At 36.4% G+C, this 24,900-nt stretch overlaps 1 protein-coding gene across 1 annotated transcript in view; it reads right to left on the reverse strand.

Annotated features, from left to right (window-relative positions):
* The window catches only part of SLC36A4 (solute carrier family 36 member 4), a 90,278-nt gene that overhangs the window by 34,381 nt on the left and 30,997 nt on the right, over positions 1–24,900 (reverse strand). Inside the window, 2 exon segments of the mRNA XM_077781327.1 lie at positions 12,829–12,998; positions 18,097–18,266. Coding sequence (XP_077637453.1) covers positions 12,829–12,998; positions 18,097–18,266 — 340 coding nt within the window.

Here is a 24,900-nt window from a genome sequence, read left to right on the forward strand (position 1 = left end):
CATAAGTATCAGGCTCTGTTACTTGTAGATTTTTTTTAAGTCAATTTTAGAATTTCACTTTAACTTCATACACCACATTTGCAGAAGCTGTCACCAGCCACTGGCTTGCAGCAGAGCTGCACTCTGAATTGTGATGACTAAAGAAGCAGAACATAAACTTCTCAGACAATTTTCCTTAAAATATTTCCTGCATCATCTACATGCCCAACAGCTTGGACTTTCTCAATGAACTGACTAAGCTACAATCCCCTCAGTTAGTAAAAATATTTGTTAGTAACTAATTTGTGCCAGTATTTTACTATTTACAATTTTTTCTTTAACTTATACTATCCAGTCCAGTACCCACTGCCCAATATCCATTCATGCTGTACCATTTTCAAGTACAAGAAATTTGTGGAAGGAGAGAGGTATGATAAGTTGCCTTTGGTTGAAAAAAAGAAAAGCTATGGGTCACTCCTTCAGATGTCAGTGATGAAACTGAAATTACATGGGGTTTTCTTCATGACTTCAAATATGTTTGATGTCTTTACTCCCTATTATCTAACTTCAATTTTTTTCTCTTTTGTTATATACATAATATTAGTACATGCACCATCCAAATTCTCCAGTGTCAGATAAAAATATCATTAGAGGCATCTAGCAAGCAGTTTTCTTCAAATTTATCGATATAAATACAATAGATATTTTAAACAGGTCACAGGAAAGTGGACTGCAGGCAGGAGAAATACATTTACTGGAAGGGAAATGCAGAAAGTGCCTTGGTGCTTTAGTGCCAGTAAAGCTGCTGTGCGACTCACCACCACTCGGGAAAAAGGCTAAGATTTTAGCTATTATACATATTTTTTGATCCCAGCTATTATTTCAGTGATTTCTAGTCTTACTCCATACTTTATAGCCTATAGTATAAGGAACACTTACCTACTCTCTTACTGCTGTGTGAGACCCAATGAACCTGACTTTATACCAGAGTGGTTAGGGTCTGCTGCATAAAATCTTCTCTGTAATGTTTTGTGGTCTGCATTAAGAAATACACAGGCATATATCTGAATATACATAATAGTCCATTTTGTTGCATAATGTATTTTTCAATGTTTTTTTCTGTGATATTACTAGAAAAAAATATTTTGATTCTCAGCTTGTGGGATAACTTTATAGCTGTACGTAAACCAGCAGGCAGCTTTATGGAAATGCTAAGCCTTTTCACAACACAGAACAGCAAATATTCATGACATCCTACATTGAAACTTCTTCTCAAATCTTCTCTAAAGCTTTAAAGGAGGTTCAGCATGTCTAGTGTTTGCAAACACAACACACAGAAAACCAGCTTTAGATGAGCTATTCTGAAAATAACCATACCAGTTTTTCTATGATCTTCATTTGCAAAGTGTAGCTCTTCCATGTGACAGAGTTGAATAAATAAGTTACAAAAAAAGTTAGCCATAACCTCTCTTTGTTCCCTTTTATCCAATAACAAGTAGAAATAAAACCTTGACTGCCTAAGGATGTAACTTATTATGTTCCATGTGTTGGCAAGTGAGGGGGCAATATTCAGCACTGTGAATTGATTTTGAACTTGTTTCATGAACTTACTCTATGTTCATGACTTTTAGATTTAAGTTAGAAAATCAAGAACCACAGGATCCAAGATCCTTTTGAGAAAATTTCTCATGGTTTTTATTATACAAAGTCCTTTGCTGCAAACTAGTTGAAGACTGATTGTCTCTGGTGAATTTAAAATGTTACCCTGCACTTTGGTAACTGAATCAGTACAACTGTATTCTTGTCTTGTATATTGCTGTCAAGCACTTTTTTTGTATTTAATCATAGCCATTATTTCTATTTTGCTTATCCCCTGTAATTTTATGTTATATAGAATGACAGTTATTTGAGCTAAAACAATTGCTCACAACAATATGTGTGTTTATTTTTATTGTGATTGTCATTCCAGCCTCCTCATGGCAAGAGCAGAGCACTCTATGTTATGCATATGCACCATTTAATCACTAAGCTGTTCTTTTCCTTGGGGTTCAACCAACTACTGATGAAAAAACAAAACACAACAACTATGCATAGAATGAAAAAGTAAATGAAAATAATAAGTTATCTTCTTACTCCTCTGATAATTGCCAATGAAAATTGTAAGAGTAACACGGGAAAATAGCTACTGTATTATTTATTTTTTACACTGAACTATCAGATTTTTTTTTTCTTTTGGCAAGGAATGGCTTTTAAAGACATATATATTTATCAGCATGTGTTAATAAAAAACTGACTGCCCCAGAGCTGAACGTGGGCTGAAGTCAAAGAACATTTCTTTTTCTCCACATACTCTCTCTCACCCCAGGATGAGTCCTTGCCAAAATACAAGATTATATGGCAGCAAAACGATGCCCTTTGTCTTGCTTTCTGACAATTTCATTGTCCTTTTGGTTACCAGTGGAAACTGAGTTAATGGCTTCAGAAATCTCTGGACAATGAGACCAAGATACCTTCCCAAATTTTAATGTGTACTTCTAAGCCCAGCACTATTGTAAGCACAATTTAAATTACTTTCCCCTTGATGGATAAGAGAAGAGAGATATAGCACCTTCTAGTACCTAAAAAGGGCTTACAAGAAAGCTGGTCAGGGACTTGGCTCAAGTGTCTGGAGTTATAGAACAAGCGGTAATGGTTTTCAACTAAAACAGGTAAATCTAGATCAGATATTAGGAAGAAATTCTCCAAGAGCATAGTGAAGTAGTGGAAGAAGTTGCCCAGAGAAGTTGTGAATGCCCCATCTCTGGAAGTGTTCAAGGTCAGGCTGGACATGACTTTGAGCAACCTGGTCTAGTGTAAGGTATCCCTGCTCATTACTGGGAGATTGGAACTGAATGATCCTTAAGGTCCCGTCTAAACTAAACAAATGTGAAAGAGATTGTATAAATGTTAGCATTCTTTTATACCGGGTAGAAAAAAAATTATCTTAAACATGAAGTACTGGAAAATGCCTCCTAACATCAGTCTTTTTAGTTTATGAAAGAGTACACCAACTGCAACTTTATTATGACCTGCCTGTATTAACATATGGAACAAAATATGTGTAAGAAAGGATCCTCAAAACTAGCAAACAAAAGAATGGTACCTAAAAGCTCCAGCTTGATAAATGCAACACAGAAAAAAGCATATTTTAAATACACAGATTAAAGAGCAAAGATAGTGAGCTTCTGGATTCATCTTTACAATCAAGATAGATATGCCCAACACTTCAGATACCGTCAGAGCTACATGGGACAGTAGTTTCTTTCAGCAATTAAAAAAAAAGATATAATTTCTAAAACAGTGACTCATAGAAATGTACCTGGAATAACCCAAAACATAAAGGATTCTGGTTACTTTTCTCCTACTGAATAAATGTTAACACTGCCAAGTAATTAATAGTTTCTCCTAATTCCGCAGCAGACTCTCATATCCTCAGAAGGCAGGTTAATTTATCACTGCTCCAGTTTATTTGGCACAAAGATGAATAAGAATTATATCTTAGATATCCAGCTCAACAGAGCTACAAAAATGAATAATTTTAGTTTTCATTTATGATACTTTAACCTTTCCTTAACCTCAGCTATGTGAGTTGCAATTTCTTTCTAACGCATTAAATATTATTTTGATTTGTTAAAAATTAGCTAACTGAATAGACAGGACTTAATCAATGCAGTGAAGTCCAACATTACTACCCCTTTTTCCTAAAAGTAATACATCTAGAATCTGTGCTTCAGTAATCAAAACTCATTTATGTCTCTGAGCTGCATCCTAATTCTACTGGACACTTCCACGAAGTAACTTCTATATGGCCACCTTGAAAGAGGATCAAAATGTTAAATTACACTCCACATACACTTAGAATGTACATTTAACTGAACAGTAAATTATTCTAGCCTAGTCTACATGCTTAAATACCAGGTCTTAAAATTAAATTCCTGCCATATTCTCAGCGGTGCACTTTGCAGCAAGCATTTGCAATAATTTTGCCTTCCAGCAAGATATATAGTGTAGCTATCAAATAGGGATAATTAAAGTAAACATAAACCACATAATTGCATAAACCACATAAAAGCTTCCTTCACCATTTAAGACTTTAGATCTGGAATACATCGTGTCAAGTTGATTACTTGTCACATAATAATAATGGCTCATTTGATGCATTTATACTAATAATCCTGTGGCTTCTTGTCTGCTATCACAGATGAATTATGTCCAACCAATAAAACATAAAATAAAGGGAAAGGTGTAGAAATAAAAATGGAAAAATAAAGCAGCAAAGTTACAAAATATAAAGTTTATGGTTACTGAATAAGTAACGCGATATAGCAAATAATAACATAATATTATAATGATAATAATAACAAAACAGGAGAGTGAGAGGCTTTACAAAAAAAGCAGAAATGGGAGGTTGAAATCTGAAAGGTCACAGAAAATGCAACCAGCAAGATTATGGTGAGGTAACAGTGAGGGGAATAAAAATATGGCATCTGATCTTACTCCAGCAAAGACAGAGCCACTTGTGGGGGGAGATGTTGATGGAATAATTGTATACACCTAATTCCTTTGGAGATCTGACTTTGAACCAAGGAGTCTTCAGTAAGGAGGTTCACACCAGTTTAGTAGGACAGCAACACGATTCAAGGTATCTTTTACTGAAGGAAGAACTATAGTTGAGATAAGCTTACCACAACACCACATGTTAAATAAGAACATCATTCAACCTCAAAGAATACGACATAGAATTTTTGACATCAACAAAACATTACTGTGACAACAGAAGAGTTTTATCAGTGAGTATTACTGCAAGTCAAAACACAGTATGTTTCATTGCTTGCTGAAGGAAAAAAAAAACACAAAATAATTAAACAGAGAGCAGGGGGGTTGTGCTGATCAGTAAAGCAAATCAGCTCTTTTCTGATTGAATGCTAGAGCTAGCATAATGAAGAATATGGAATTATGTGCTGTCGTGGGATAAAGAAAACCAAAGACAACAGAGAAGATATTCTACATTTGTAAGCAGTAAGATGTTAATTTGACTCACATATCATAAAAATATATTATAAAAGTACTCCTCTTTCTCCCCTCATCCCCTAAACTCTAGAAAACAATTTTTCTGTCTGTGCCAGGACAAAGGTCTGGGGCCACAGTGCAAGACAGCTCTACGAAAACTTCCAGGTTTAAAAAAAAAATATAGATAGAATAAGGTTTGCAGGATACCACAGGAAGGAACAAACTACTGAATCTTTGAACATGATATTGAAAACAAAAGTATTATAAAGTGCATGGGATGTCATTTGTGCTACAGGTTCCTTAAACTTTCTGTAACAGTAAATTAATTTTACTCATTACCACAGTATCTACACTGAGGGACCTTATCAAGTGAAAATGTACATATTAATATTCAGCACTACTCAATTCAAATTAACCAACTAAGCAAAGCATGACATGCTATTGAGTTCATGTCCATGAACTCAACATAATTTTCAATTCTGTGTTGTTGCACATCAAAAGGGAGGAAGGAAGACATATACCAATATCCTGGAAAAAAAATTGGAAGATTTTCAAAATGCCAAGAACTGTTATCTGTTTCCTCTTAACCATGCACTAAGAAAACTGCTGTTTTTCCATCTGCTGAATCCTTTACTTTCCCCTTAGGAAACTCTGGATCTTAAAGGAAATTTCAAGTCTGTGAAGTACGGAATAGATGTAAAATGCATAAGGGGTACATACAAAAATAGCTGCTCCACTCAATAAGCATGACAGAAAATCACTGGCTTGTGTATGACATTTAAGAAGAAACCTGATAAATGACCTTCTCTTCTAAGTCAGTTCATGCATAGAAATATAATGGGCTAAAATAATGGAGAAACACAAATTCATGAATTATTGAAGTATTACAAATAAACTTCACTTTCTATGAGCTAGAGAATATATATATATTTCTGTTATTTGGACAAAGAATTTTCACATCACCACTTCCGTATATTTGTAAGCACACAGATGGAAAATATAGAGTGGAACTAAAAAATAAAAGCAGGCTTGATTAGTTTTAAAATTATTGTTAGAATGGGAAAATGGGATTTAACTGCAGGCAACTGAGTATGATATTCAGCATCACTTCTCACTCTTCCTGAGAAGAATTCATCATACCAAATGCTGGATATATTTCTCACCTATATTCCTTCAAATATGCCAAAGAAGGGAATAAACACTTCGGTGGTCCTGTTCAGCTTGTCCAGAAGCAAAAATGCAAACCAGATCAGACAAATTGTGCCCTTCCAAGTAGCTGCTTCTCTCTCTTGCTTCCAAAGAATCTAGCTTGGATAACCACTGCAGCTGTAGAGGTGCAGACAATAGAGTTCTCCATGCTAAACAAGACAAGTCTTAATGCATGGAGCACTTTGCAATTTATGCCAGGCATGACCTCAAATCTCCAGAACAGTGGCAGGTCAGTTTACGCTGTAATAGTATTAGGAATCTTCTACTTGCACTTCACCGTAAGTGAATACAATTTACAAAGGAGACTTCAAAAAGGAATAATATTTTTTTAAAATTAATAATTAAAAAGTTAATGCAAATAATTTAAGAATTAAAATAATTATTACTCCAGAATATGATCAACTGCTTCAGAATACATTAATGAATTGCTAAACTATTTATTCTTCATTTGTTTTGCAAATTATGAAACAAATGTCGCAGAACAAAAATCAATCAAATTTCATTATAAGCCCTAAATTATTTTTCAATTTTCTTATTACAAATCTTTCAAATTTTCCATTTTTCCTCTCAATCACAAATCATAGAATCACAGAGTCACAGACTGAGTAAGGTTGGAAAGGACCACAGTGGGTCATCTGGTCCAACCTCCCCGCTCAAGCAGGGCCATCCCAGAGCACATGGCACAGGATTGTGTCCAGTTCTTGAATATATCAGTTGCTCAATATTCAAGCTCATACTTTTCTTTCCCATAAAATATTTTTGGAAAAGAACCGTACACCAAAATCTGAAGTACAAAATCAAAATTCATTCAGAATCCTAACTAACACCTGAACAGAAGAAGTCCAGTCCAACACACACCAAAATAATAAAAGAAGCCCCAAACAGACAAAGAAGAACTTATTTTAGCTTTTCAGGAATTTCCTTTACAACCTGAACTTACTATATGTGGCTTTTAAAATATAAAATTTTGCAATGATGAATACTAACATTAGACCATTCTGGGAGTCCCTATGGCTCTATGTGGAAAATGTATTCAGACATTAATGTCTGTAGAACAATAAGCAATAAGAAACACTTCTATGGTTTATTTAAATAAACTGTAACATTTACCCATTAATCATAAACCACAGATATCTGGTATCCATATATTAAAGTTGAGTAAAAAAAGATTGTAATGTTTGCACTGTTAAAAAGAACCTAAGTTACCATACTTCCATAAATTGATGCCTACACCAACAGCAACTCCTAAGACAATTTGTAACAGTGCATCAATAGAAAGGACTCATAATCAGGATGTATTAACCCTGAAATTAAGAACTTTATTTTTCTTGCAAAGATACTCAAAAAGGTTGAAAAATCTCATTTCACATATTTATTTCTCATTCCCAAGCATATGTCAAAAAACCACCCAATGATCATCTCTCAGCTTAAAACCACAGTACAGGATCTTCTACTTGGAAGCAAGAATTATGCTCACAGCTCCCCATATCCAAAAAGAGCCCCAGATAAAACCCCAAATACACAGTGGGGAAAAATGAACTGAATTAATCAAATATTTGATTTTATTCCTTTGACAATCCATAAACAATTATTTTATGTTAAAGCCCACTTTGCTGGACCTGCTAGCAGTCCACACAAATATTTTATATCCCATCTGGAATTTTTATCACTAATCTAACTATTCCACTTTTCTGTCATTCAAATTACTTTCTGAAATTAACAAACTCTTATTAAAAGAAAAATCTGTGTCTAATAATTGATACATAAGCCTCTTCTATATAAATGATTATTACTTCATCCTAAGAGTATGCATTATTAAATCTCAAAACTCCTTCATGTTACCTCTCCTGCAGCTATTCTAAGGAAGTATTTTATTGGCACAATGTCAACAAACAGTGCAAGACATCTGGTAAACATAATTTTATCTTGAGTCCAATTGTTCATCATGAAGAACTGCTCTTTCCTAAAACCTAGTACAGTTCAAATAGGGAAATATTTAGAAAACGTAACTGATAAGCTCAACTGAATAATGCATTTATTCTCCTCTTGGTAAAATTACACACTAAGCTCAGACTTAATGGCAAGCAGCTCAGTAACAACTCCGTTCATGCTCAGCTGGATCAGCCCTTCAATTAAATTTCTTTCATTTCAAGGTAATAATCAAAACAGCTGACAATTCAAGTGATATCTCCACATCCACATGCAAATGCAGTATTTCTTAATTTACCTTTTAACAGGAAAACCGTGGCTGCAGGAACACAGTCCTAAATTAAGCTATTAAAAGAATAATATTCTAAACTTCTTGTGAGGATGAAAGATACTATTAATGCTCAACTCCAGTTTTCTCCATTATATTTGCTGATATTCTTCAGTAGCTTTTACCAATTCACAAAAAAATATTCTTTCACTACTATCTTTAATAAATCAAACACAACTTATTCTTTAAAAATTGAAGCAATGCTAGAATTGTTCCTTTCTATTTTATTCCCTTACTTCATGGATTTGCTGCCACCTTTTCAGATAAAATATTTTCTCAATACTACTCTTTTTTTCCCCTCCATATTTCTTCCAACACATCCAGCAAGCAGATTTTATTTCAGTGACCTTCAGTCAGAAGACATAAGGAGGCCTTTGTTAGACAGTGAGATATTTGCATTTTCATTCTAGTGGAAACTTCATACTACATCTTGCCTGATCCTAAATTTTTTACCACAATTCCTACTGTGAGGCATCAGAAGTATGTCTGATGCCATTTAACATCAACACTGACTAAATCTTAGCAGATCATCTCTCAATCTCCAGGTTCTCAGCATATTTTGAAACTTTTAATACAGGAGGAATTAACTGCTTAAACTGAACAAAACCTCTCCAAATTTTCTCTTCCCAGAATCACCATGATCTCAGTGCCAAGTAAGCAAGAGAGCAAAGAACACTCATGATGAAACAGCAGTTTATTTGAAGCAATGGGCATAACAGAACTGATTTGAGTAAAAAGAGGTTTTTTCTTGCTCTCCAAGACAAGCTGACCTCTGGGAAGACAAAACTTACACCTTTCCACATAAAAATATTAAATGATCTTTTAGAAATTCATCCAGCATGGTCCAGTTCCTTCAGAAAAAAAAGCTTCTCACTTTAACAATTAATTCCAGTGTGCTGGACATACAATCCTATCATGTAAAATGCTTGACTAAGAGCTGAACCTTGGGCATGATGCTCAACCTTTACCCAAGTGGATGCTGCAAACACAGATCCTAACCATACTTGTGACATATGTTTTAAATATTTTAAAATGCGGGTAAATACTTTCAACATTATAAAACTTTCACCCTGACAAATGTTTCAAAGCACTGAGATTATCTTACATTCAAATACCACATTTTCCAAATCCCATGGGGTCTCTTGTCCTATTCTCCTGTGTTCCTAATTTCTAACTTAGCCCACCACAGTGATGCTCAGTCCAACTTTCAATCCTATTTCTCCCGAGCTAGCTAGACATCCAGTTCCCACCTGCTTTCAGCATCCACCAAATCCAGTCTCCAGCTCTAGGCTGGACTTTTAGCACAAGCTTAGCTCACCCCTCCACTCAACACACCAGGTGCTCCCCTAGGTTGTAAAACAATGGTTTATGTCAGGATTTTTGAAGTATGGTGGTATCTTCCTACTTGCTACAGCATCTACAGTGAAATCCAAACAAAGATGAAGAGATGTTTGTCTCTTGCAAAAGAAATAGAAAAAAGCAGAGGAAGCAGAACATGGAAATCTAAAAATGTAAAAGATTCTTGTGATCATTCTCCTGCAATGCTAAGTGTCCAAAAGTGAGCAAATAAGTAATGAAAAGTCCTAAGCAACACAGATGGCTTTCGAGTGTGTGTTAGATCCCCAGTCAGTTAAGTCCTTACTTAAAACAAACCTTATCAGACCAGAAAAAATGACCAAAAAAAAAAAAAAAAAAAAAAATAGACTCCTGGGTCTGCTTCTTCCAAAAGAAGTTTCTCATATACCCCAACAATAAAACAATGACATAATTTTTGAGTAATGCAAAAGCCCGAAGAATTAGTAATAAGTGATTTTTCATGTCTTCTCTTAAAAAGCTAATGTGCTACTAGCACACAGCTGAAGTTCCTCTTCTCAAGAACTATTTTCAAGAAAGCAGATTCCCTTTAATCAGTGTATGACCTCTGAATGGTCCAGACATTACAACATACTCTGTCACTGATATCAAAACCATTTAATTTCTAAAATTCAATTTAAAATGTTTTGGATTTTTACTTTCTAATAAAGAAACACTTTCTGAATCATTTTAGGAACCATGTTCTGCAGTTAGACAAAGTACAGATAAGTGAAAAGTGATGCTATTTAAATTAATTCTGTTTAAAACCAGTGCTTCAACAAAAAATGAAGATTAATGTAAGCATGGGAGCTTAACACAATTGTTGGTGAAAAAGTATTACAGCTACTGCATGCATACAGTTGTAGAAACCACTTCAGAAAAAACTGAAATGCCATTAGGTTAATACAACACATCACACAGCAGTTTGGCAAATATCAAACCTTTAAGAGCAAACTTTTAATGTTACTTTTTTGTGCCTTGCAGCAAACAATTTAATATCCTCAAATATCCCAGTAACATCCATAACACTTCAACAGCTCCATTTTAGACATTTATATCACAGGTAAGTTACAGTGGCATACACTAGGTACAATTTTACTATACATATTTTTTTCAAAGACATAAAGGCAGAGCATTCTAATGCTACATCTTTATATATATAGCTATATCTTTTGTATGTATGTATCTTTTCACATATATAGCCAATTTTCTTTCTTTTTCTACTTTCTTTTCTTGGACATTGTTTCCCAGTTTTCCCTTTTCGGACTACACAGAAATTACAAAAGGTAATGATAAAATTAAGGGAAAAACCTATGTCTGAATATTATGAAGTAATTTATAATTTTCCAGTCAATCAGGGAATGTGCCTTGAAGCCAGTTCACCACTGACTCTTCTCATCAGACACACACATGGAACTATCTTACACCTATAAATCCTTGAAGTCTTTGGCTTTAAGCAGTGGTTTGGATATACAACACTTTTAGCTTTTCAAATCTATTGCGATATTACCAGGGCAGGTGATAAGGGGCACATAAAGGGCAACAGAGATTGAGTAGAAGTTGAGGGCCTCATGACAGCAAGGCGTGATTAGGACTGGAGGTCTAACTGGTGACCTTTTAGTGTCCTGGAGAGACACTAATAAATGTTTTGAACCTTGAAGCTTTTTCATCTAGATGTCTCTCAAGTATTACAAGAGCTACTAATCTATCCTCAATCTTAAAATCTTAATGCCTTGATCACCTGAAGTAGAACAAAGACTGTAAGATGCTACAGGAGATATGTACTTCATCATTCGAGAAAAGTTTGCGTTTTCTTTTTATTTTGTTAGTTTCACAAGACAGATGTGTTTTCAGAGCTGCAAGTTATTAGATTGATGGTATTTCCCCTTGCTTACTGTAGTAATTAAATTGCACTGACATTAAACTGTTTTTCTCAGCAGGTTTAACCTTAAGAAGGACTCACTGAATGTTAAAGTTTTCTTTTACAATGATCCTTAGGTGTCATCCAGTATACTAGCTACTGCGTTCATCAAGGGAATGGAGACAATAAACTTAGTATCTTCTCTTTCATCAATACTTTCCCCTAAAACACAAGGTTTACCTTTTTTGCTTATTTATCAGTTTTGTTTGTTTTTAAGATATTAACAGCTTATTTCAATACAAATGGTCAAGCCAAGAAGCCAGCTTTGTACTAGAAACAGTTGTTTTTAATAATGTCTTTAAGAAAAAGTTGCTATGTTATTGAGCACTTTGGCTGGAAGCTGTAAAGGCAAAGCTGAACTTCCCCCACAGTTCATTTTCTTCAGGAATATAGATTCCTGGATGAGACCACACTCACCATTCAGCTCTGCTGACTCCTACTAGCACATCTCAAGCAGCTGTCAGAAAGCAGGGACACAGTAGGAGGGAAGATTAGGGGACAAGCAAGGAAAACAACAGGAGTAACAGGCAGTGAAGGTAGAGGTGCAAAACCACTTTGGAGCATTATAACCTAAAATAAGTGGCACTTCATGAACTCCATGACTATGCATCCATGTTTGCCAATGGTACTTTATGGATACAGACCCAGCACATCTCTAGGCTTAATCCTCAGATGAACAAAACAGAAACGATTTCTGCATGACAAGTATATACTGAAGAGCACATAGATAAATGCTGACATATCTCAGCAATGTGTATCTCACTTAGAAATTTTTATTTGAGAAAGGCTTATTTTCCAGTTGGCAGCTTTAGGGTATTACCAGCAAAAGATATTGTTGTCAAACAATTGGTCACACCTACTAAAACAAATGTGGTTAAAAATACAACATTAGTTTCATTTATTCGTAAAAGTTAAAATGTAGTGAAGTATTGAAACAAAATTTTAGGTTTGCTAGCCTCCAGAAAAATAAAAAACAAAGCATATATTTAAATAAGCAGGTCCCAGAAAAATGTAAAATATAAAAAACAAGTTTTTTAATGGATGTTCTGCACATACTTACAGGTTGAGCAGACTAATAGTGCTCTCGCCACAAGCTCACTGAGTAACTTCCACTTCTGCCTCACTCTGGAGGTGACAACTGGAATGAGAATCTCAGCAGGGACGTAGAACTGAATCGAGTATGTCACAAAAATCCCAAAGGAGTATAGAATTTTTACAGACTGATACAACCTGTTGAAAACATTTACAGTCATGTAAATATGTAAGTTAAAAATTCTTCATAAAAAATTAGCTTGATAACAGCCCTAAGGAGATACACATGTATGTATGAAAAAGTATTTTTTCCTCCAGCAAACATTAATATAATATTTTAACTGCCTAAGAAATTGAAGAAGATAAGCCAGCTAGAGTAAATCTTCCACTAAAGGGCAGACATCCTTACCACTGTTATTTGTGGCTGATTAAAAAAATGACAAAGAGCTATCCATGCCTCCAACAGGTTTAGATACATGCTTAATTCATGCTGCATTAATTACAAGCATTTGTCCTTACTTGCAGAAAACTGGCAGAAATTGAGTCTCTTTGTATGATTTCCTTTCTATGGATGTTATAAAAATTTTGGGTGAGTGCTTGGTTCATTGCTTCAGTCATTAAAAAGATGTTCAACTGAAGCAAAGCTGACATGCATAAGTAAGAAAATAAGAAACAGCAGGAAGAGTAGGGAAAGAACAAATAGGACCTTGATCTCTGGCAAGGGGTCACTTAAAGTATTCTCTCTTCGAATATCACAGTCTGTATCTGCATTAGTAAATAAAATGCAGCCAGAACTGCTTTTGGCTCCTTATCCTATGGCTAAATGGCATGGCATGGAAAAAATTTTATCTGTACAGCTCAGCTCTTTTCCACCATACTTTCTATGATTCTATGATATGAGGAAGAAGAGAATAATAAGTTTCAACTAAAAATACATTTTGATTAATAGGTCTTAAATTATCTGTATCAAAGGTTTGACCATCACTGTACACACTGCACAGGGATTCAGGGAATCTCCAAAGGCACATTCAAATGGACAGAAAAGCTATTGCATCAATTTACATGCTGACATAATAGTGTAGCTAGTTTAGAAGCTGCTGCTTTTGTGACACACATTTTTTGACTGCTCATCAGCTTTTAGAAATTTAGAGGGAACAAGAGTTCTGCAAGACTCTCCTTATTCCAACAGTTTAGATAGATTTTAGCTGGTTAAATTTTAGCTGACCAGATACCCAGAATTCACCTCTACTCCTCAGGCTTCAGACTACCCCAAGCCTTTACAAAAGTAATTTCTAAAATATATTCAAAAACAAGATTAGTAAGCATCTCCATTATACTATTTGTCTACAACTCTATGAGGATTAAAACTTTCCAAATTAAAAAATATTTTTTATATTACTGAGATGATTTTACTAGTAATTTAATATTATGTTCCAATCAGAACAAGATGACTCCTTAGGCTACCTTTTAATAACAACATAAATCATTCATATGTGCTAAGCCTCTTTTCAATTTGTCATTTTAGATTTCATTATACCAATTTTAAGGGTAGAAACATTGGCAAGCAGTGCAACAAAACTTGCAGAACAACACAGCTAGACCAAACAGAGCAATAATTGCGCAAAGCCTTCGCTTGAACTAGGCCCATGCGAAGTCTTGTCAAACTTCAATACACCAAAGTTTGTATGGTCATTAACTTTTGGGATTCACAGTAAGGGAACTGCTGCACAAAGACTCACTTGTATCTTAACAAAGAACAGACAGTGGAAAGAACCTTCATATTCAACCTCAAGAAGACAAGAACCCAAACAAGAACAAAGAAGAAATCTTTTACAATGAGGATAGTGAAGCTGTGGATGGCCCATCCCTGGAAGTGTTCATGGCCAGGTTGGATGGAGCTTGGAGCAACCTGATCTTATAAAAGACTTCTCTGCTCATGGCATAGGGATCAGAACAGATGATCTTTAAAGGTCCTCTCCAACCCAAACCATTTTACGAATCTATGAGACCCAAACCAAGGACAGTAATAAGTACTAAGGCAGAATTTTCTATAATTTACATCTGCAAATACTGAAAACTACTAAGACCATTTTCAACATATTCTAAGTAATAATTATGCTGAGTGACAATTTGTACTTTGAAACACCATCTAAAATAGAACAGCATCAAGTCATTTATCCAAAAGCACCAATCTAGCAGGATTTTTTTAATACAAGTAGTTGTCTATTAAAATTAAACTTAAGAACTTAACTAGTCTAGGGCCTGTGCACATCTTCTAGTCAATTCACCTGTGAGGACAACAAATAAAACTCAGAAAGGAGCAGAATTTTTATTCCATTTTCTTTATCAGGAAAAGCTTGTTTTTAAGACAAGGATTGTCCAGCTGGAAATAAATCAGGTCTTTTGCCTGACTGTCTTCTTATGAAAAAATTCCTCTGCTCCTTGCAATTTCTCTTGTTCAAACTGGCAACTTACTGGCTTTTGATGTGAGGACCAAATAGCAAAATACTGTCCTACAGTTCACTGGAAATTTGTTTTGCTAGCTCAGTTAATTGCAACCACTTGTCCCTCAGTACTGTATCAGGTAGACCCACAGTCCTGCACAGCAAGGGCATCATACATCACAATCCCTGAGCGCACCATTGAGCTGCTTCACCTAATTTTGTTTGGTGCTCTGGGGTACTCTCCAGGGTAAGACAAAAACAGATGACTTTGTTAACTGTGGATATGTGCCCTGAGCAGCTTTGAGGTTATTACACTTATAATGCCAATTTTCAACCCTATAGAGCACCAGTTTCCATTTCTTTTATTGTCTGTTTCCTTGCATTAAGCTTGCAAAGCCATCAGCACAAATATCATCATCATCACATCTGCACTGTAGCCAAGAGCTATTTGAAAACTCCTATGTGAACAGCTCTGTTAGACAGCAGGGATGCAGAATAAAGTTCATTCTGTTGCTTGCATGAGCACAATAAAAAGCAACAGTGAGTAGCAGCCTTAGCTTATTCCACATTCCTCTCACTCCCTGTTTTTTAATAACACTTCTCCTTAAGGCACAAATAAACCCAAACCTACCATTTAAAACAAGTTTTTTCACTAATCTTATAAACAACAAGGACTGACATGCTATATTAGAAATAGAAGTATTTTTCCTTTCAGCTGCATCACACAGAACAGATACAGTAAACACTTACAGATTTCTGGTGGTTTTTTTGTTTTTCTTTTTTTTCAGAGACTCACAGAATGGTTTGGGTTGAAAGGAATCTCAAAGATAATCAAGTTCCAACTCTCCTGCCATGGGTAGTACCTTTCACTAGATCAGGTTACTCAGAACCCCTTTCAGCTTGGTCCTTAACACTTCCAGGGATGGGGAGTCCACAACCTCTCTGGGAAGGAAACCTGTTCCAGCGCCTCACCACCCTCACACTACAGAATTTTGTAATCAAAACTTGCCTCCTTTAACTTAAGGGCATTTCCTCTTGTCCTATCACTACATGCCCTTTTGAAAAGTCCCTCTCCAGTTTTCTTGTAAGCCTCCTTTAAGTACTGGAAGGTGCTGTAAGGTCTTCCCAATGCCTTCTTTCTCCAGGCTGAAAATCCCCCAGCTTTCTCAGCCTCTCATAGGAGTGGTGCTCCACCCCTCTGATCATCTCAGGCTGTCCTCTGGACTTGTTCCAACAGGTCAACATCTTTCTTGTGCTAGAAGTCCCACAGCTGGATGCAGCACTGCAGGTGGGGTCCCAGCAAAGCAGAGGGGCAGAATCCCCTCCGTGGCCAGCTGCCCACACTGCTTTGGATGCAGCCCAGGACAGGATTGGCTTTCTGGGCTGCAAATGTTCATTCCCAGGTCATGATGAGCTCTTCATCCCCCCACACACTCCCAAGACTTTCTCCCCAGAGCTGCTCTCAATCCACTCTCTGCCCAGCCCGTACCTGCACTTGGGATTGCCCTCCCTTGCTAAATTTCTTGTGTGTGTATGTACAATATGATGAGCAATATCCTCAAATACCAGAATGGGAGGGAGGGAGGAAGGAGTGAAGGAAGGAGTGAAGGAAGGAGGGAGGAAGGGAGGGGCTGAAGGAAGGGAGGAAAGGAAGGGAAGGAAGGGAAGGAAGGGAAGGAGGTTGGTTAAGGCCCAAATTTCGGTTGTTACAACAGCAGTATAAAAACAAAGCAAGCAAACAAGCAGTAAGAAATAGATGAAAGTTCTAGCAATGAAAAATCATTCATCCTTCAAGACACATTTTTTATACTCTCATGTATTAAACATTGGAATCAGTCTGGAAATTAAACAAAACTTCTTAAGAATATTAAAAATGCATAGTTCACATTAATTCCAAGGAATGAAAAGCAAGAAAATAAAGTGGAAAAGTAATACTTAAAAATTGAGAACATTCTTTACATGTGTTCTCCTCTTTTTCAAAGAATAAAAAAGTCAGCATTCAGTTCATCAAAGTAGGGGTTTTTTATTCCAATAATTTGAGATTTCACTACTTTAATAAGCTACTACAACAGACATTGAATAAGTAGATGCAAGTATATAACCTGTTTTATACTTGATTACTTTATCAGAATGAAAACATTAAAATACTTTTCAGCTTTAGCACTTTTGCACTGCTGATATACCTAAATTTAGGCCTATTAGACAAATTAAAAAAAAATAATTATACTAGAGATTAGTTAGAGTACATCCATCTACAGAGAGATACAAAATTAACTATACAGCACCTGAAATAATCTTCAGCATATGACATGTACAGCCCTCATAACAGTTAAAAAAAAATAGCTAAATAAAAAATTGTAGCGTCCTTGAGACACGGGCAAACATAAGCTTCATTCTCCTGATAGGAAGTCATCATATACACTATGCATGGACTTGCTCTTGAACTACAAACCAATTCATCTTTGATGTCTTCTATTCCATTTGCTCACCTGCTAAACTCAGTGATTACACTAAAAAAGGGCACTACATTACCAGGATATCCAAGGTAAAATTAGCTCATTTCAGAACTGTGTGACACCTTGCTGCAAACTTCACGTTCCCTCCTTCAGCATTCCTGGAACTAGCTCCTTCTAGAAATGGAATGCTTTAATATCATTGATCAGCATTTATAATAGCATTGATCACCCTCCATATACAAGTCCTTTTAATATGGAAGAAACGACTGGCTAGGACCACAGCTCTATTGTGGCTTCATTAAAAGTCTTAGCACCCTGATGGCACTGAGGTATGGGATAACCTTTCCAATGTTTCTGCCTTTTAGGTTACTGCTTTTAAATCACAGAGGCACTTACCACTTATCCTGTGGCAGGTTTAAAGTTATGCTGCCTTTGACTTCATCCCCAAAGCGCATATACCCCAGGGTGGCCAGTGAGATGTACAGTGCCATGACTATTGCCATCCCAATGTTCAGTGCCAGGGGGAAACGTGTGCTGTCCTTCATTCTGTTTTCCAATGGCAGTACCTGGAAATACAGGGAGACTCAATCACATTTTATGTTCTCAGAGTAAAACTACTTGTCGCCCCTCTTTCAATGCCAACTTCCAGAATTCAGGTGATTTAATAAATAAGTAAGATTATTCTACAATAATGTTTTACCGCCTGGATGGTCACAATGTTTCCTGTACCCAATAGAAAAACTCAGTTATTGAAAAGTACATATTTTGGTTGGAAAAAACCATCAGTGTGGAATTATAAAGCAATATTTATTGGTTAAAAAAACTGCCAAGAGAAACTTATGGCATCGAGATGAAAATACATAAGCAATGAGAGTAACATGAAATTTTTTTCTGGTAACAAAATTTTTCAGAATCCAAGGATATTTCTCCTATTCCTGTCATGTATGCCTACACTATCAGGCTCCATCACAGACAAACCTACTGACACACAAGCTCAGCCTCAGCACAAAGCCTCAGCCCTCGAGCAAGGACTCTGGAGTCCATGACTACCAGAATGCAGTCCCATGCTTGTTGTGGCGCGGTACGCGCTCCTCTCGCCGCGGCACTCCGAGCCGTGCCGTGCTGGGCGGTGAGGGAAGAGAACGGGCGGCCGCTTCCCCCTGCAAGCTCTGCAGTTCAGTTCGTGGCGCGCGGGGACAGACGAAGGCGACACGGGACTTGGGGGTGAACGAGATGGTTTTATTCAGTGAGCCCCAAGACCCCCTCGGGGGTGGGAGCAGAGGTTTTATAGGAACAGTAGGAACAGTAGGAACAGTAACCAATAAGGGAATAGCAGGGGAGGAGTTTAGGGCAGAACTAACATGACAGGGAAGGTTCCAGGGAAAGGGGCAGGGAAAGGGAGGATTGGCAACTTGGAGATGAGGGGGTTTTTAGGGATGGGGGGGGGGGAAACAGATATTAAACAAATATCAAATTAAAGACACACCACCGCACATGCTCTTTTTCATCTCTCTGACAGTAACAGGGCCAGGCACACTAAGCCCTGCTTTTCTTAAACATTGTGCTTTGAGCCTCACATAGTCAAGCCATCTCAATGGGCCTGCCATCACTCCAAAGTGAAGACATAAGCATTGCAACCATTACTGCATGAAGTTTGCTGGGGATTGCCTTCTACTTGCACTCTACAGCATTCAGAAAAATACACTCAGTAGGTTCCAACTTAAGTTTTTAGTCACCCAGACAAAATTTCCAGGCAAGGCAGTAAAACCAAGTGACAAGCTCAGATATTGGTCTTTCCACCTTAATTTCAGGAGCAAAACAGATCCTTTTACATCATTAAAACATCAGCTGAAGGTACATGGATACTCCTAGACAAGCACACTTTCCCCACCTCTTTCAGAAGAACAGTACAGTCATCTCAAATACTCAGTATGAGATATAGTCCAAGATTAATACACCTAATACTGTATGTCTACATCTAAGTGAAACATCCAAGCTTCTATTGATGCTTTAGGATTTTAGCTTTTCTGGTTTTCATATATTTGTAATCCTGCAATTCTTTAGTGTATAACTCTAAACTCCATATACAGTTTATAAACTACTGCTTTCCCATTCTGGTCAGACAAAACAATTCCTCTCTAGGCATGGGAATCAAGGACACCTTACCATCTCAGCTCCAAGAGATGTAAACGAAAGTGAGTGGGGGAGCAGCAAACTTGGGGTCAAATTACTTCATTACCTGAAGCTGTAATTGGAAGATGAACCCCCAATATGCAAAAGGACCAAACTTATAAAAGTATGGAAACCCATGATCTGTCATTCATTTTTGTATGTAGCCCCTCTGGGGAACATCGTCTGCCCTAAGTGTACCTGAAGGCCCTTTAATAAATATAACCACTTTTTATTCTCAATTTTCCCTGGCCTTTGTTTTTAGCTAGTCCCAAAAAGGCATCACTATGAAGAAATTAGCTAATGAAGATCTAGGCAATACAGACAGTGGAATTAAGTTCGCAGTTCCGCTTATCTTTCAGTAGATATGCAGATTATATTTTATGATGGTACTGTTAATTAAAGTAGCTTGTCATCCCTGGTTAGCACTTATGTCATATCTAATACAGACAAACAGTCGCAGTGCAATAGGGTCACCCTGTAAAAGCTAGTGTTCATCATACAAAATTGCTTTTTAATTGACTGAATATTTACTATTTAAGCAATGTGAGTTATGAAAAAAGCAGGTTTCATCCACTAATTAACAAACAAATTGATATATCTGAATTGCTGGCATATTATTTTCTATACAGTAATTACTCCTTTCCTCTAGTCACCCACTGACATTTACTTCCTGACTTTTAGTAGCATATCATCACTGCCAATCTATACCACATGGCCCTATTTCTCTATATTTCAAATCCCAAAAAGTAATTTTACACTTGGGAACCAAGAGTTCCCTAAGAAGGTGTACAATTAGAGGCAATTTTCATTCCTATTCAATTAAAATGCATTATACATGTTAACATTTTTATATATTTCAGAGCCTCCACTGCTGATGTTGTTCCTCCAGAAAAGAACCTGAAGTTGACTGTAACTTGATCTGGCAGGGAATGCAAAATTTAAACAAAGAAGTTTCAAAAATTAAATCAATTTTTAAATAAGTGTTGAGCAGCAGGAAGAATACAAAATGAGATGTGGTCTGTAACAGACTGGCCAGGATATCTGCCTTTAAAATCTTTTTCTATTTTAACAAAATTCTTTTCTCAGGCAGACAAGATTATCATAGAATTGTCTATCTGAAAATTACTTCATTAATTAATTAAAGGACTAGTGGCACATACTATGTTAAGTGTGCTTGAGTCCAAAGGAAGGACTGAAATTTTCTTTTTAAATTTCTAACTATACTGAAATTTTTTATTTTTAGCATTAAACCCAACCAGTTTAGCATTTAAACCCAGAAGAGTCAAGTTTCTTCAAAAAACCAAAAACTTAAAAATAAATAAAAGTAATTTAAAACCATTATAGAACAATGCTCGTAAGCATACACACTCTGCCTTTTAACTATCCACAATGCCAAGTTTACTCACTAAATGCAATTATATTATTTCCTGTATATTCATGAGTAAATCAGAATGAAACACACCCATTTAAACTCATGTTATCATATCATCATCCTCTCTTTCACGTTACAACTATCATTTTTGCTGAGTATAAGGAAATGAGACACTATACAGGATAATAAGACTAGTGGTGAGAGACACATTAACATATGTAGACCTTGAAATTATATTTTAAAATGTTAATTCCTTGCAGCTTATCCTTGAGTTAGCATCAAGACTACCTGTGCCTCCAGGCTGAACAGATGAGAATGCTAATGCAGCCTTTTGTGCATCCAACAGTCCAGGTGACAGTGCCCCTGCCTAGCTCAGCTCGAGCCTTCCCAGGTTCAAGTACCCTCGCTGAGCAGCAGCAGCAATCTCAAGACAGCCATCATTGCAGGAGATGCTTCCCTTAGTAAAACTGAACCCCAAGGAAATTACACAAAGAAGTTGAACCAGGTTTGATAGAGTATCCAGTATCACCCACTCCCGACAAGCTAAAAAGTTCTGTAATTCACAGGATTAGCATGATGCCGAGTAACAACCAATTATATCTATATCACAACAACACCCGGCTCCCTAAGCTATTGAAGTCCATTAGGATCCAAAGGATCAGTGGAGTGCTCACAAGGAGACAGAGGCTACCAGAAGAGATGATGTGAGCCAGTGCTTGTTCTGACACTGAGTCACTGGTGGGCAGCTACTGGACAGATCTTCACTATAAAATTTCTTTCCTGTCCCTGCACAGCTCTTCTTGCAATGACTTCAGAAACCTAGCATTTCATCTGAATGCAAGAGACAAGGTTCTTTTTACAAATGCTTTTTTGTTCTGGTTTTACTGCTGCTTTTCTGGAACCAGGAGGTGAGATTAGTTAACATTCAAAGATACATGTTTTAACCTTTATATTTAATGACTCTCTTCTGGGCTTCTGATTTCCATGCTGTACTTTCTTCAAGATCTTTCCCCTTCACTTCATGCTAGTCCCTGTCATAGCCCTAAACACCTATGAAATCAGATGTTTTAGACTAAGCTTACTCCTTTCATAATTCACAATTTCCATCCTTTTTTTTCTCCTCACTGAGTAAACTCTTTATAATTTTTCTCTGTCAACTGCTTCACAGAGTTTTTCCTACAATTTTTGAGACATTTGCACACATCACTACTATTATACTCCTTGAAACTTAATTCTAGGTTCTTTCAGTTACAATCAACCTTTGGCTTCTTAAAATTGCAAAACAAGCACAGTACAACTTGCTTTCATCTACCAAATAAATTCAACACTACCCATAATTAACTGGCAAAGAATCATAACTGAACATTTGAAATAACCTGGCTAATCTAGTATCATCCATTATGCAAAGTGTTTTCCCCTTCATTTCAAGCTGCTTGAAGTAAGTATAAACATCCCCAGCCAGTAACACCATTGCCTCCTCTACCCTTGCCTTGAATATCCTGCTACACTCACAGTCTTCCTGCAAATAAGCTGCAGGGGACTGCCTAATTTTAACCAGAAATTTCTACTGTACTTTTCAATATAACTGCACAAAAAAAAAAAAAAAAACCCACAAGAGAATTCGACTTGCAGGCAATCCGATAAACTTTTATTTCATTTTCATAGCCACTGAAAGCTAATCTTGTAATGGATAGCTTAAGAGCAGACATGTTTAATGTTTCCATACAGTCCCCTTTCAGGAAATGCCACCAAAATGGCCATTCTTTATCCCCTGCACTTTTAGAGTAAATATATCAGGTAGACAGCTGTATAGAAGTTTTGACTGGCTTAAGCTAGAGACAACACAAGAATTTTGGAAAACTAAAACCAATATATTTATCAATTTACTCGAGCGGGGGGGGGGGGGGGGGGGGGGGGAGAAATCATCTTTTACCATGCCTTACAGCAGCAAAATAAAGCCCTGTTCAGTCAAAGCATGGAAGCTGATAAGAAAGGTATTCAAGATATGTAAACCTAAATTCTACTACCTAACCTCCAAAGACAAAATATTAAATCCTCAGCAGACAAATGCAGTGCAAGCCTGGCCCATTCCTTCTTGTCTGCAGAAGGTACCAATGAATTCATCTGTTCACTGAAAGATAGATTTACAACCACACAGTCTATGGGGGAACTGTCTGCTGAAAAAGTATAGTTACCTCAAGTAAAATAATAATTAAAACATACATCATTATTATATTGTCATGTTTGCTTGCCTGTCCTAGTGCATCTCCTCTTGCACTGCACAGAAAAAGGCCATGCAATATTTTGAGCAACAGGCTTCTATTCCATCACTTTCAGATACATGTTTAAAGCTCGCTCTCTTTAGTAAGCTACAGAACATCACTATTTAGAACACGTACAATAAACAATCCAATTTTTCTTAACAGATCCCTCATGACTGCAAACAAAAGGGCAGCTACTATTACCCAAGGAAAAATGCAAGCCAAATGGTGACTGTACATCAATTTTTATAGTAAAAGTTTTATATGAAATAAATAAATCCAGAAGACAAGTTCTCACTACAGAACACACTACCTTCTGAAATGTGCTGAGCAATTCCAATCACTCCAAAAACCAATCTCCTCAGACTCCAGTAAAGTCCCTTTCCACTTGTTTCATGAGGAAAAGTAATTACTCACCTACACAAAAAAAACAAACCCAATCTACCACCCTATTCTGACAGCCTTGATTTAACAATGCTTGAAGGAATTGTGTAAATCTTACCTAGCTTGCTGTCCAAACTTTGCACTCTCCAGGGATTCTTTTTTTCTTTTATTATGTTCAAGAGTTTATTTATTACTTTATTATTATATTTATTTAATCTTTAGCTTGCTCTGAAATTGAACGGGAAGTTCTGCAAGTTTGTATATTATCATGTCCTATGACTTTGTGAACCAAATACAAAAAATTTCTCTCCAATGAAAACTGAAACTGATAAAGCAGTATTTTTGTTCACTCACCAATGTTTTAAAGTATTTTTAAATATCTGTCCTGTCAAAATCACTGAAGTGTTATATACTTTGCTGGCCTTTACAACAGTATGTAGTTTTATCCAGCAAAAGATAAATGCTAATAGAAAATTATGTTTCTAATTTATCAGACAGTTCCAACCCCCCAGTCACTTGGACTGCAGCCTACAAACTATAGAGTACTATGGTCTAACATGTTCTGTATAAATTATGCTACTCTCAAAATTTCCACAAGGTAAGTGATAAAAGAAGAAACTACTTAGAAATGCAACTGTTGCTGAATGGTATATTTCAATCTACTGCAATAATACATAAAGATGTAGAATATGATTGTGTATTTCTGGACTCTTTCTGGATCAGGAGGTAAAAATGAAATTTCCAAAGCTGCAATGGCACTTAAATGTTTATGCCAGCCAATGATCAAACTCACATTGAATTTAAGTCCCCTTAAAATAAGTTATAATGATTACTAAGTTCTCACCTATCCCTACCTGCTTCTTTGTAGGCAAGAGACAAAAAATTTACAAACTTCAGTCTGTTTCAATGCAAATGGCTTAAAATAAAATGTCTTCCCAAGAGGTCTTTTGTCTTTTACCTGAAATGCTCCTCGATCCATACATTGCTTTAGTTTCTAAGGGGACACAGAAC

Source organism: Lonchura striata, chromosome 2 (genome assembly GCF_046129695.1).
Source record: "Lonchura striata isolate bLonStr1 chromosome 2, bLonStr1.mat, whole genome shotgun sequence".
NCBI lineage: Eukaryota > Metazoa > Chordata > Aves > Passeriformes > Estrildidae > Lonchura > Lonchura striata.